At 47.7% G+C, this 10,893-nt stretch overlaps 1 protein-coding gene across 2 annotated transcripts in view; it reads left to right on the plus strand.

The window, feature by feature from the left end:
- The window catches only part of CUNH2orf72 (chromosome unknown C2orf72 homolog), a 9,424-nt gene extending 5,941 nt beyond the window's left edge, over positions 1–3,483 (plus strand). For both annotated transcript variants that reach the window (XM_031368251.1, XM_031368252.1), the window contains exon 3: positions 777–3,483. In XM_031368251.1, the coding sequence (XP_031224111.1) occupies positions 777–922 (146 nt within the window). In that variant the 3' untranslated portion in view covers positions 923–3,483. The remainder of the gene's footprint in view (positions 1–776) is intronic.
- The last annotated feature ends 7,410 nt before the right edge of the window (positions 3,484–10,893 follow it).

Below are 10,893 nucleotides of genomic sequence, written 5' to 3' on the forward strand. Positions count from 1 at the left end.
GCCTCAAACTCAGAAATCCACCTGCCTCTGCCTCCCAAGTGCTGGGATTAAAAGTGTGCGCCACCACCACCCGGCCCTAAACCCATTCTTAGTGCAAAGCCCCCACATATATAAAAACCAAAGATGGTTTGCCTTGTGCCTTCCCTGAATGCTGCCTGAGGATCAGTTGCAGCTCTTTCAGCTGCAAGCGAGGAAGCCAAGGCTCGACCACTCACTCTAAGCTGTAAGGAAACTCATTATCTCCCATGAAAATAGTGGAGTTGGCTTGAGAGTTGGTCAGCATCAACCCAGGAGCTCACAGACCCTCCTCAAGGACCTGGGGCTTTTCCTTCTCTCCGCTGGTCCGTCTTGAGCTGGTTTCATCCTTAGACTGGTAATGAGCTCACCCCTAAATATGTCTTTGCAAAAACATCAAACATCTAAAAGTGGGCTTGCTGGGTCAAAGGCATGTGCTATCATATATATATATACATATATATATGTATATATATATATATATATAATTTTAGATCTGCTTGGCTCTTTGAATCTCTGATGTGTACACACCATAGTGTGCACATGGAGATCCGAGGACAACTTAAGGGGGTTGGTTGTCTCCTTCCACCATGTGGGTCCTGGGAGCCAAACTCAGGGTGTCTGGCTTGGTAGGGGGAACCTTTACCTGCTAAGCCATCCAACTGGCCCTCTTTTGGCTTTAGAAGTAGATCTTGGGCCACCTTGCCCCCTTTAAATGCTTGGATATTGACTCATAGATGTGATCTTTTCATCCTCGAAAGTTCCAGAACACCTCCAGGTCTCGGAAGAAGAGCTTGCACTGACACCTGTATTTCCCAATGGAGACTGTGACGACCGTGGAAATGGATCCAGAGCCCAGGATGGAGTTGTCCATGTGCCACCTGACCCCCCAGAGGACACAAGATGAAGGCTGGACCCCTAGACTGTCCCTAACCTGCACAATGGGCTCTGGCCCTTCTCAGTGAGTCTCCACATCACAGTGTTACCTCAGCAGATGGTGACTGACCGACTCTGAAGACCCCCTTTGCTTGGGGGCTGCCGCTTCACTGTTGCCAGCCCGGCGACAGGGCCTGTGGGACCTGCTCCACACTCAGTGTGTTCCTTTACTCTGTGGTCATGGTGGGTTGATCTCGTCTCTCTCTGTGCCTTCTCTTCTCTGAGCCAAGGAGCCTCTGTAACGGCTTTGCAGACATGTCACTCAGTCTCTGGGCTTGTTTCCCAAATGGCCGAAGGGCTGCCAACCCAGTGGCTTTCCACCAGGAGCCACGCTGTACCTCCGGGCTACACTGGAAACTTGTGTGAAAGCAATTAGTGGGCATCTCACGAGTGTGTAGGGTGGACCAGCTTCTAATAATTAGTTTACTCAGAATGCTGACTGTGACACTTTTGAGAAACAGAAGGGACAATCCCTTCTGCCCTGGGAAGAGATCCCCTTAGGTTTCCTGGGATCTTGGCTCCCAGAACAAGCCAAAATAAAGACCTGACTGTTGCCGTGAGGAGGCCTGTCAGGCCAGAGCCAAGATGGCTTGTGTGTTACAGGGCCGGGACGAAAAGCGCCTTGCACGCTCTGAGAAAAAGGGGCCTCTGTCTTTTCTCATGTTGACACTGGTTACTGTGCCAAATTCTTTGTGGAAAAGTTTGCTGGGAGCTGCCTATAGCACCAAGAAGAGGGAAAGCCAGGGTGTTGGGGTGCTCAGCACCCTCCAACTTATACTAGACCTCGAGTCCTAGCCCAAGTATCCTGAAGGTTCTGGAATCTTCCCTCTGAGTCTGTGAGTCATGTAGGGTAGGTAAATATCTTCCACAGAGCCTGCCAGGGTCTCATGCAGAGGCAACTGGGGACTACTTCTGTTGCCCCTGCCTGCCCCTGGAGAAATCAGCCCTTGGGAGGACAAAGGCCCTTACTGGTTTTCCCTGATGTGGGGAAAGCGCTGTCAGAGGGAAGTGGATAAACGCCATGCACTCATCTGTGAGACGCATTCATCTGTGAGACACTCTGCAGATACCCAATTGCGTGCGCCGTGCTTGGCATAGCTCCCTGTGAGGAGCTGCACACCTCTGAGTCAGGATTTCAGCTCTTTCTATGATGATACCAAGGGAGAGGGCCCTCCCCGCTCTGTGCCTCAGTTTCTTCTTCGTGATCCACATCCTACTCCCAGCCCCTCTCAGTCTCAAGAAGAAACTGTGAAGTAGAAAGAGATAGTGTCATCCTGGCCTGAGGCAGGAGCAGACATCGTTTTTTAAAGATGCAAGGTTGTACCATAGGACGTGGCCCCAACTAGCATCTTTTATTCAAGAATGAACTCCAGGCCAGGATATAGTTCAGTTAGTAAAGGGCTAGCCTAGCCTGCTAGTTTGATCCCCTCATTGTATAAGCCAGATGAAGTACACATGCCTATAACCCCAGTACTTTGGAAGTAGAGGTAGGAGGATCAGAAGTTCAAATCCACCCTCAGCTCCAATGTGAAATGGAGGCTAGCCTGGGCTACATGAGACCCTGTCTCAAAAAAAAAAAAACAAAAACAAAAAAAAACCAACAACTTTAAATTATCAATTTGACTTGATTTTGTTTTTAAATGGGGAGAGTGGTATATTTCAAGCTGCTATATTTTAGTTACAATATTGACCTATGCAATCCAGTATAATCATTCATTTGGAGTTTTACTATTTGATCAAGGAAAGAGGCTAGAAATTTAGGTTGGGAATTTGTCTAAGACAGAAGTTACAAGGATTAAAAATCTTTTGTATCTGTCACCCATGTTGAAACTTAGAAAACTGAACATTTAAATTGGTATCATTTCCTGGGTGAGGGAGGACACGCCTTCCACTCCAGTCTCTGGCAATTCCTCTCCAGCCTTCACTTGGAGCTCCATCCCCTCTGTATTTTCCTCACAGGGACATTTGAGTTTGTAGTCTCTGGTCTAAAGTGTGATTTATACACCATTCCCACTGGTGGTTGTGGTTTTAATTGCTGACTTCAGGTCTTGTGGCTGGTTGGGAAGGTCTTTGTTCTGAGTCTGGCTTTCTGCTTTCCAGCTGCTAAAACAGGTGCAGCATCCCAGCTGCTAAAACAGGTGCAGCATCCCAGCTGCTAAAACAGGTGCAGCATTCCAGCTGCTAAAACAGGTGCAGCATCCCAGCTGCTAAAACAGCTGCAGCAAACAGTGGCCTGTGGTTCTCAGCAGACAGAAAGACCTGGGTTTCACCAAGGATGGTCATGTGGGGCCCTTTCAGGGGACTTTAGAAAGACATACATGGAAGTTGGAGTGGCCTGGGGGAAGGCTGGAAACCTAGAGACTGGAAAGCCAGGGTCCCCGGGAGCCCAGTGTGAGGAACTGCCCAGCCAGGCCCCAGTCTGGGTTCTGGGGTTCTAACCTGTAACAAGATGGGGGTTCCCCTGCTTTTGACTCAAATGCTGGTTCCTTACATCTAATAAACCAGTCAGTGCCTCGCTGTACCTAATAGAAGCAGAACGGGTCTTTCTTTTCATCTCTAACACCATCCTCACAGGACCCCGGTGAGGAGGGGGTCTGAACAAATGAAATGTTCCTAAAAGTCCTCAGGCCCGGATGGTTTCTCCACAGCCCTGTAACTGGGAGGCAACATGCATAACTGAGAAGCAGAAGCAGCTATTAAGTCAATTTGTTTATTTATCTGCTTTTACATTTTACTTATAGGACGTCTATAAATGCCATAGCACACACACATAAAGGTCAGGACACCTTATGGGACTCCATTTTTCTTTCCACCGTGTGGACCAAGGGAAACAAATTGAGGTCATCTGGTCTGGTAGCAAATACCTTTACCCACTGAGCCATTACAGTTCCAGAAGTAAATATTTAAAAGATTTTTTTTTTAAATTTAAAGATAGCATGTGATTTGATACACAATAGAAGGCGTGGACATGTATGCGTATGTGTGCATTTAACCAGAGTGAAGCCAGGCCTTCGTTGACGTTCAGGCAAACCTTTGTAGAATTTGTGTTACAGTTTCTCTCCTGTTCAAGTGTTTGCCTCCCAGGAGTTCCTGGCTGTGGGAAGAGCCTGTACAAACAAAAACAAATATGGAGGCCTTGGGCTGGCAATGTCAATGAGCCCCTCTTCTTCTGTTAGAAGCAAGGACCAAACTTCATGGAGAGAGTAATGACCACTGACCACTGATCACCAGAGATGTGAAGGCAGTCTGTGCTTTAAAGTGCCAGTGACAGCCAGGCACTGGTGTCACACACCTTTAATCCCAGCACTCGGGAGGGAGACAGAGGCAGGCAGATCTCTGAGTTCCAGACCGGCCTGGTCTCCGGAGAGAAATCCTCTCTCAGGGGCTGGGGGTGGGGTGGCGGGAGCAAGGACAAGGTAGAGAGGGCTTGCTTCATAGATAGGGACAGGTAGTCCGGACTTTGTCACTTCGTCCTGTTTGCACGGTAAACACTGTGAGTGGAGGAGGCTGGCTTTATTGAAGGCTGCACAAGCACTCTGACCTGTTTTTGTGAGCTGGTGGATCCAGCATTGGGACAGAGGTGGAATTTGGCCAGAGCAGCCTACCACTTGCATAACCTTGGTGTCGAGGTTAAGGGAGGGTGCCGTTGCTGGCCCACCAGAGACCGTACACACATCCTTATCAGCCTTCATCCTTGAGTCCAAGTCTTTGGCTAGCCTTACACTCAGGGCTGCTCACTGGCAGAAGAACATGGCTGCCTGTGAGACAATGCTGCGGCTCATAGAGTCACAGGAAGTACATGGGGGTGAGAGTGAGAAGGGAGAACAGGGCGTGGGGAGGCCATACCCTAGGAGGGGCTGTGTGGCTTTGGGAAAGCTAAGAGCCCCATCTAACCTTCCTTCTGGGCTTTCCAGCCATGACTCTTGCCCAAAAGTTCAGCTGGGCTTGGAGCACCCTGCCTAGTCCTTGTGACCAAGCCCTCATTTTGAGGTCTAGTTTCAGAAACTGGGTCTGTCTCTTAGCCCCCAGGCTCTTTCCCTTCCTTGACAATTAAGGAGGTCTTCAAGTCTCGGGTGGCTTTGTCATCATCCTTTCAGACTAACTTCAGTCTGGCCTACAGTCCCTGTGGACTGCCTACTCCATAGCTCCTAGCTGTGGGGACGGCCACTCTCAGCTCCTTGCCCCCTGACAGAGAGGGTATCTCCCCCTCGACCTACCTAGAGCCAGGCCAAACGGACAACTCCAGAGAGTAGGCAAGATTCTAAAGGGGTCATACAGGAGCCTGAGTGGCTAAAAGAAAATCTATGGCAAGGCCTATGTGAAACCCTCCATTTTCTAGTAGCCACCTTGGAAAAAAGGGACAAAGAAACAGGTAAGATTCATTTTAATCATATGCAGTTTTCTGTTTTTGTTCGTTGAGATGGAGTCTCACCACGTACCACTTTCTGGCCTAGAACTCACTATGTGAACAGGGGTGGCCTCGAATTCACGGAGATCCATCCAGCTGTCTCTGCCTCCCGATTGCTACAGTTAAGGGTTATGAGCCACCACACCTAGCTTAATATACTTTAAAAACACACTTACTGAATTTTATGTGTATGTGTGGGTGCCTGGGTGTATGTAAATACACCACGTGCAAGCAGGAGCCCATGGAGGTCAGAAGAGGCCTCGGACCCCATCCAGAGGAACTGGAGTTATTGATGGCTGTAAGCTGCCATATGGGTTCTGGGAATTGAACCCAGGTCCTCTGCAAGAGAATATGTGCTCTTAACTACTGAACTATCTTTCCAGCCTTCCTTCCCTCCTCCTACACACACACACACACACATATCTATGTATTTAGATGGTCTCCTGTATCCCAGGCTGTTCTTCATAGTAGTTGATGACCTTGAATGAACTTCTGATCCTCCTCTTTCCAGCTCCCTAGTGTCTTTCCTTATTGTTTTCCATCTCCTTCCGTTAGGACAGGGTCTCTCATTGAGCCTGGAACTCACCAGCTTTCACCTAGGCTGGTGGCCAGCAAGCCCGGATGATTCTCATATGTCCTTCCCCACTATGTGGGTGCTAGAGATCTGAACTCAGGTGGTCATGCTTGGACAGCAAGCTCTCTTACACACTGAACCATCTCCCTAGCCCTACACCTGATTTTAGGCAATGCTGAGGATCAAACCTAGGACTTGGTACATACTAGGCAAATAGACGGCCAACTTAACTACACCCACATTTCATATACACTTTACTAAGGCCAAAATTGTGTTTCAGTTGGAAATTACTAATAAAGCATTTTACATTTTTACAATTGAGGTCTTACTATTTAGCCCAAGCTAACCTTGAACTTGGCTATGTAGCTCAGGCTGACCTTGAATTCATGATGCTTCTGCCTCTGCCTTCCAAGTATTGGCATTACAAGTGTGAGCCCTCACGTTGTCTCCACTGTGTTTTCCATTCTGTTTTGTCAAATCACTGATTCCTGTGAGAAGTTTACAGCTCCATTCAGGGTCGTGGGGAAGGCTCAGCAGATAAAAGTGACCCTGCCAAGCCTTCGTGTCTGAGGTGGGTCTGTAGGACCTCTATGGTAGAAAGAGAGAACCTGGGGGCTGGAGAGATGGCTGAACAGTTAAGAGCACTTGCTGATCTCATAGAAGACCCCGGTTCAGTTCCCAGCGCCCACGTGATGGTTCACAACTACCCATAACTCCACTTCCAGAGACTCTGATGTCCTCTTCTGACCTCTTCCAGCAGCAAGCATGTATGTAGTACACATACATATGCGCATTCAGACAAAGCACTCTACGTATGAAATAAAAGAAATGTTTAACGTATGTATTTATTTTCAGAAAGATATAAGCGTCTCCTTCGAGTTACCCTCTGACTTCATGTGCACAATGTAGCATGGACAACATTTGATTTGTATTTAGAGTTCATTAAATCTGTCATAAGAGCTGGGCAGTGGTGGTGCACGCCTATAATCCCAGCATTTGGGAGGCGGAGGCAGGCAGATTTCTGAGTTCGAGGCCAGCCTGGTCTACAGAGTGAGTTCCAGGACAGCCAGGGCTACACAGAGAAACCCTGTCTCAGAAAAACAAAACAAAATCTGTCATAAGAATATCCACAACCTCAAATTGTTCCATATGTGAAGCTTTTCAGTAACTGAACTGAGTATTTGTTCAATTGGAAAGAAATTCAATGAACCAAAATTAATTTGACATAGCAGTCAATTGCATTAATTCCAAAATTTTCTACTTCAATATAAAAATGTAATGTCAACTGATTCAAGTTAAGTACAACTTACAGTTTAGTTCCTTCCTGGCATTAGCTCACTTTGAGTGGTCAACAGGATGTATAAGCAGCTCAGTGGAAAAGCTCCTGCCTAACATGCATGAAAAATGCATGCGTGTGAGGTAAACACCGATGAGTACCAGGAAAATACTAGTGACTGAAGGAGTTCAAGATGATTCTTATATTTTTGGTTGAAAGCCTAGCCTTTAATGGCTGAGCCATCTCTCCAGCTTCAAGGTGATTCTTAACCCTCACTTGCCGAAAGGTGGAAGGCCATCCCAGAATGGGGGTGCCGGGGAGTAGCTTCTAGGAAAAAACAAAACAGAACAGGAAGCACGTAGCTGTATCATTTTGACAATCCTCTGCCAGAACCCTGCGCCCCTCCAACCTCTCTCCCTCTGACTTCAATGATCTTTCGGTGCCACAGACTACCCACGCCAATTTCAGCCACGCAGAGGCGTTTGGCCTTTGATCAAGCAACCACATGGAGAGATTCACGCTGTCGGTGGGCGGGTCACGGTTCTCCTCCCAATAAAAACTGTATCTCTAAAAACAAGTGGCGCTGGTCGTCAATGAAGCAACCCTAGCAGAATGGCTGACTTGCTTTGAGATCAGTAGTGGCCACGGGTCACCACTATTCGGCAGTAGAGACTAGGAGCTCGGGGCTCAGGTGACGCCAGCCATTGAGACGCTCTACCGCAGAGCAGCCTTACTAGGTTGGCTAGGTCTGTGGTTCCCGCCTAACACGGCAGCACAGACTATTGGCTGGGAAATCTGGGCGGCGCTCTCACTCGAGTCCTCCACCAGCGGGAGAGACCTTGAAACCACTAGGGGGCGCTGTAAAACCAGCCATCCTCCTGCCTTCCCGCTGACCTGGCCTGCCACCCAGCCCCCAGCTCAGTGAGGCTACAAAGAACCTGGAGTGAGCTTTGAGATATTGTATGAGCCTCCTAAATTTTGTTCGTTCCTTAAGAACAGAGCACACCCTGCAGGAATCCTTTCTGTCATTCCACTATATGCTCAAAAGTAAACCTCCTGTCCCTGGAAAGGACAGGATAGCTGTATAAGGCTCAGACAACTTTGTGGCAATGACGAGCACTCCATCCAAACTGTAGACATAGTGCTTCGCCCATACAGAAATTGCAAACTAGTCGCCTTCAGTTTTTAAAGTGTGTGTGTGTTGGTAATCAAAGGTAGAGCCTCGCCCAGGCTAGGCAAGTGCACTACCACTGAGCTACGCGCTAAGCTTCAAAAAGATTTTTAATTAGTTGTCAACGTATCAAATTCCAGAACCGGGGCTATCATGGTCAGGTAGTTGTCAACGTTATCTACATTTACTGTGCAAGGGGGCCATGGAGTCTGTGCAAACACTGCAAAATCAAAGAACTAACTGTATAAAAAGCAAAGATAAGAGTTGCTCTAAGGTATGAGGGGGAAGGTTATAAGTCAGAGTGTAGCCAAAGGCCTCAGAGGAGTCCAGAGCAAGGAAAGTGGTACAGAACATGGCCATGGGGGATGGGGGTGGGGAGGGTCAGAACAAGAGAGGCAGGCAAGAGAGAGGGGACCAAGAAAGCACATGGCAGAAACGGCGGGCAGGGCTATATAAGAATGAGAAGCACATGAACCAGAGTTTGGGGTAGGGGGCAGGGTGGAAGGAACTGGTACACACGGGTACAGAGCCAGCCTGGAGGCCAGCGTTCACTTTGGTATGCTAATAGCCACCGAGCCTATTAGCCCTTTGTTTCTTTTGGACTTGACACTAACTAAAATTTAATAACACAAGGATGTTCTGATAGCACATGAAATTCTCATTTCTGGCTTTTCCTGGAGAGCGCATCGGCTTCACAATGTAAGCCTGCATTCATGTGCGGCATCCATATAAGCCCCATAACCATTGCCCACCTGAATGGGGCCATTCGGCCTTCATTTGTCTGGGGCTCCTCTACTCCTTTGACGCTGTCGTTGTCTATCACCAACCTAACATAGGATTCTCATTCTCCCTCCTTATCCTTGTGGTGCTGAGGATCTGACATAGGGCCTTGAGCATGCTGCGCAAGCACATCCTCATGGAGCACTCCCAGCACCTGAGCTCTGATTTGCTCTCAAGTATTGGGTAGGGGCTTATTGGGACCTCACACATCTTATACAAGGGCCCTACCACTGATCTGAATTGCCGACCTTGGAGCTAGTTTTTGTTTTTTTTTGTTTTGTTTTGTTTTAACAGAGCTTTTGTTAATTCAGAGGGTGGGAAGAGAAAGACCACAGACCCAAATAATCATGACCAAATTAACTAAAGCAAACAATTAATTAAAGCAAGCAGGGTTTGAGAGGTCAACATTGGATGCAAGGAAGACAGGCTTTCTATAGCACAGGGGTAGGGGATTTGGTGGGCCAAATTGGGGGGGGGGGACTACAGGAACAGAACATCATAACAAGTGAGTCCTGATGACCTCCTCAAACAAAGACGTGGTCGCAAAGGTGGGCATAGCAAGGTAGTCATAGCAACAGCTAGCCCTAACAAGGAACTCGTAGGTGGTCATGTAACCATTCGAGACAAAGGTAGGGGTGCAAGATGGTTCTAAACAACTTCTTGAAACAAAGACCCAATTGCCTGTTGAGGGCCATCTTGGAGGGACATGTGGTACAGATCCATTTGTAGTCAGGATTACAAGTGGGGCATAGCTTTGGCAAGCAGGTTTAACCATAAACAAGAATGAACCTAGCTTATCTTCACTATAAGATGGCTTTTAAGCCTAAGATGGAGACGGGCTGGTTCTTCACTTCACTCCTGTATTACTTTGTGGCATGCACTTGTGACTTCTCTAGGGGTCTTTATGTGGAGGTATTCTCTGTAGAAGTGTACCCCAGACACTCAATCTGCTTATCTTTTATGCACTCCTCTTTGGTCAGCACCTTTCCATTTGAGTCACCGGCTCCACTCCTTCAAAGGAATTTGGTTTTTTTTTTTTTTGCACATTGGCTTCAAAATACAAAATTAGTAAGAGTTCACACACACACTCAAGTATGTCACCAATCACATTGAAGTTGCTGGCAACTGCAAAACCCTGACTTCTCTTACTATGTTAGATTGTTTTGAGAAAGCCATAGAAATAGGCTTCAGTCCCTGCTCTCCAAACAGTAGCTTGGTGGTGAGAAGCTAATGGCCCAACAGTACTGCTGGCCAGGGATGAGACTAGATGTTAAAGTGAATATGAACTCCGACCCTGGGTTCAGTTCCTGGCATCTCCCCACAATATACAAGTCACTGTTTACCACTACTCTTCGTCAACAACTTCTCAGCATTGCCTAGTGAAGTAAACCTGCTGCATGAGAGGAAGTGACTGGAGAGATGGCTCAGTGGTTAGAGCAGTGGCTGCTCTCCAGAGGACTAAGGTTTGAGTCCCAGAACCCACATGGTGGCTTACAACCATCAGTGATGCCAGCTCCAAGGGACCTGATGCTCACTTTCGGTTCCCAAGGGCAGTAGGCATGCATGTGGTGCAGGAACACTGTACACACACACACACACAAACACACACACATACACACACACACAAACACAAACACACACATACACACATACACACCATCCATATACAAAGCTTTAGTTAAGAGAGAGTAAAAGCCGGGCGGTGGTGGCGCATGCCTTTGATCCCAGCACTT

This window comes from Mastomys coucha, unplaced genomic scaffold, assembly GCF_008632895.1.
Source record: "Mastomys coucha isolate ucsf_1 unplaced genomic scaffold, UCSF_Mcou_1 pScaffold14, whole genome shotgun sequence".
NCBI lineage: Eukaryota > Metazoa > Chordata > Mammalia > Rodentia > Muridae > Mastomys > Mastomys coucha.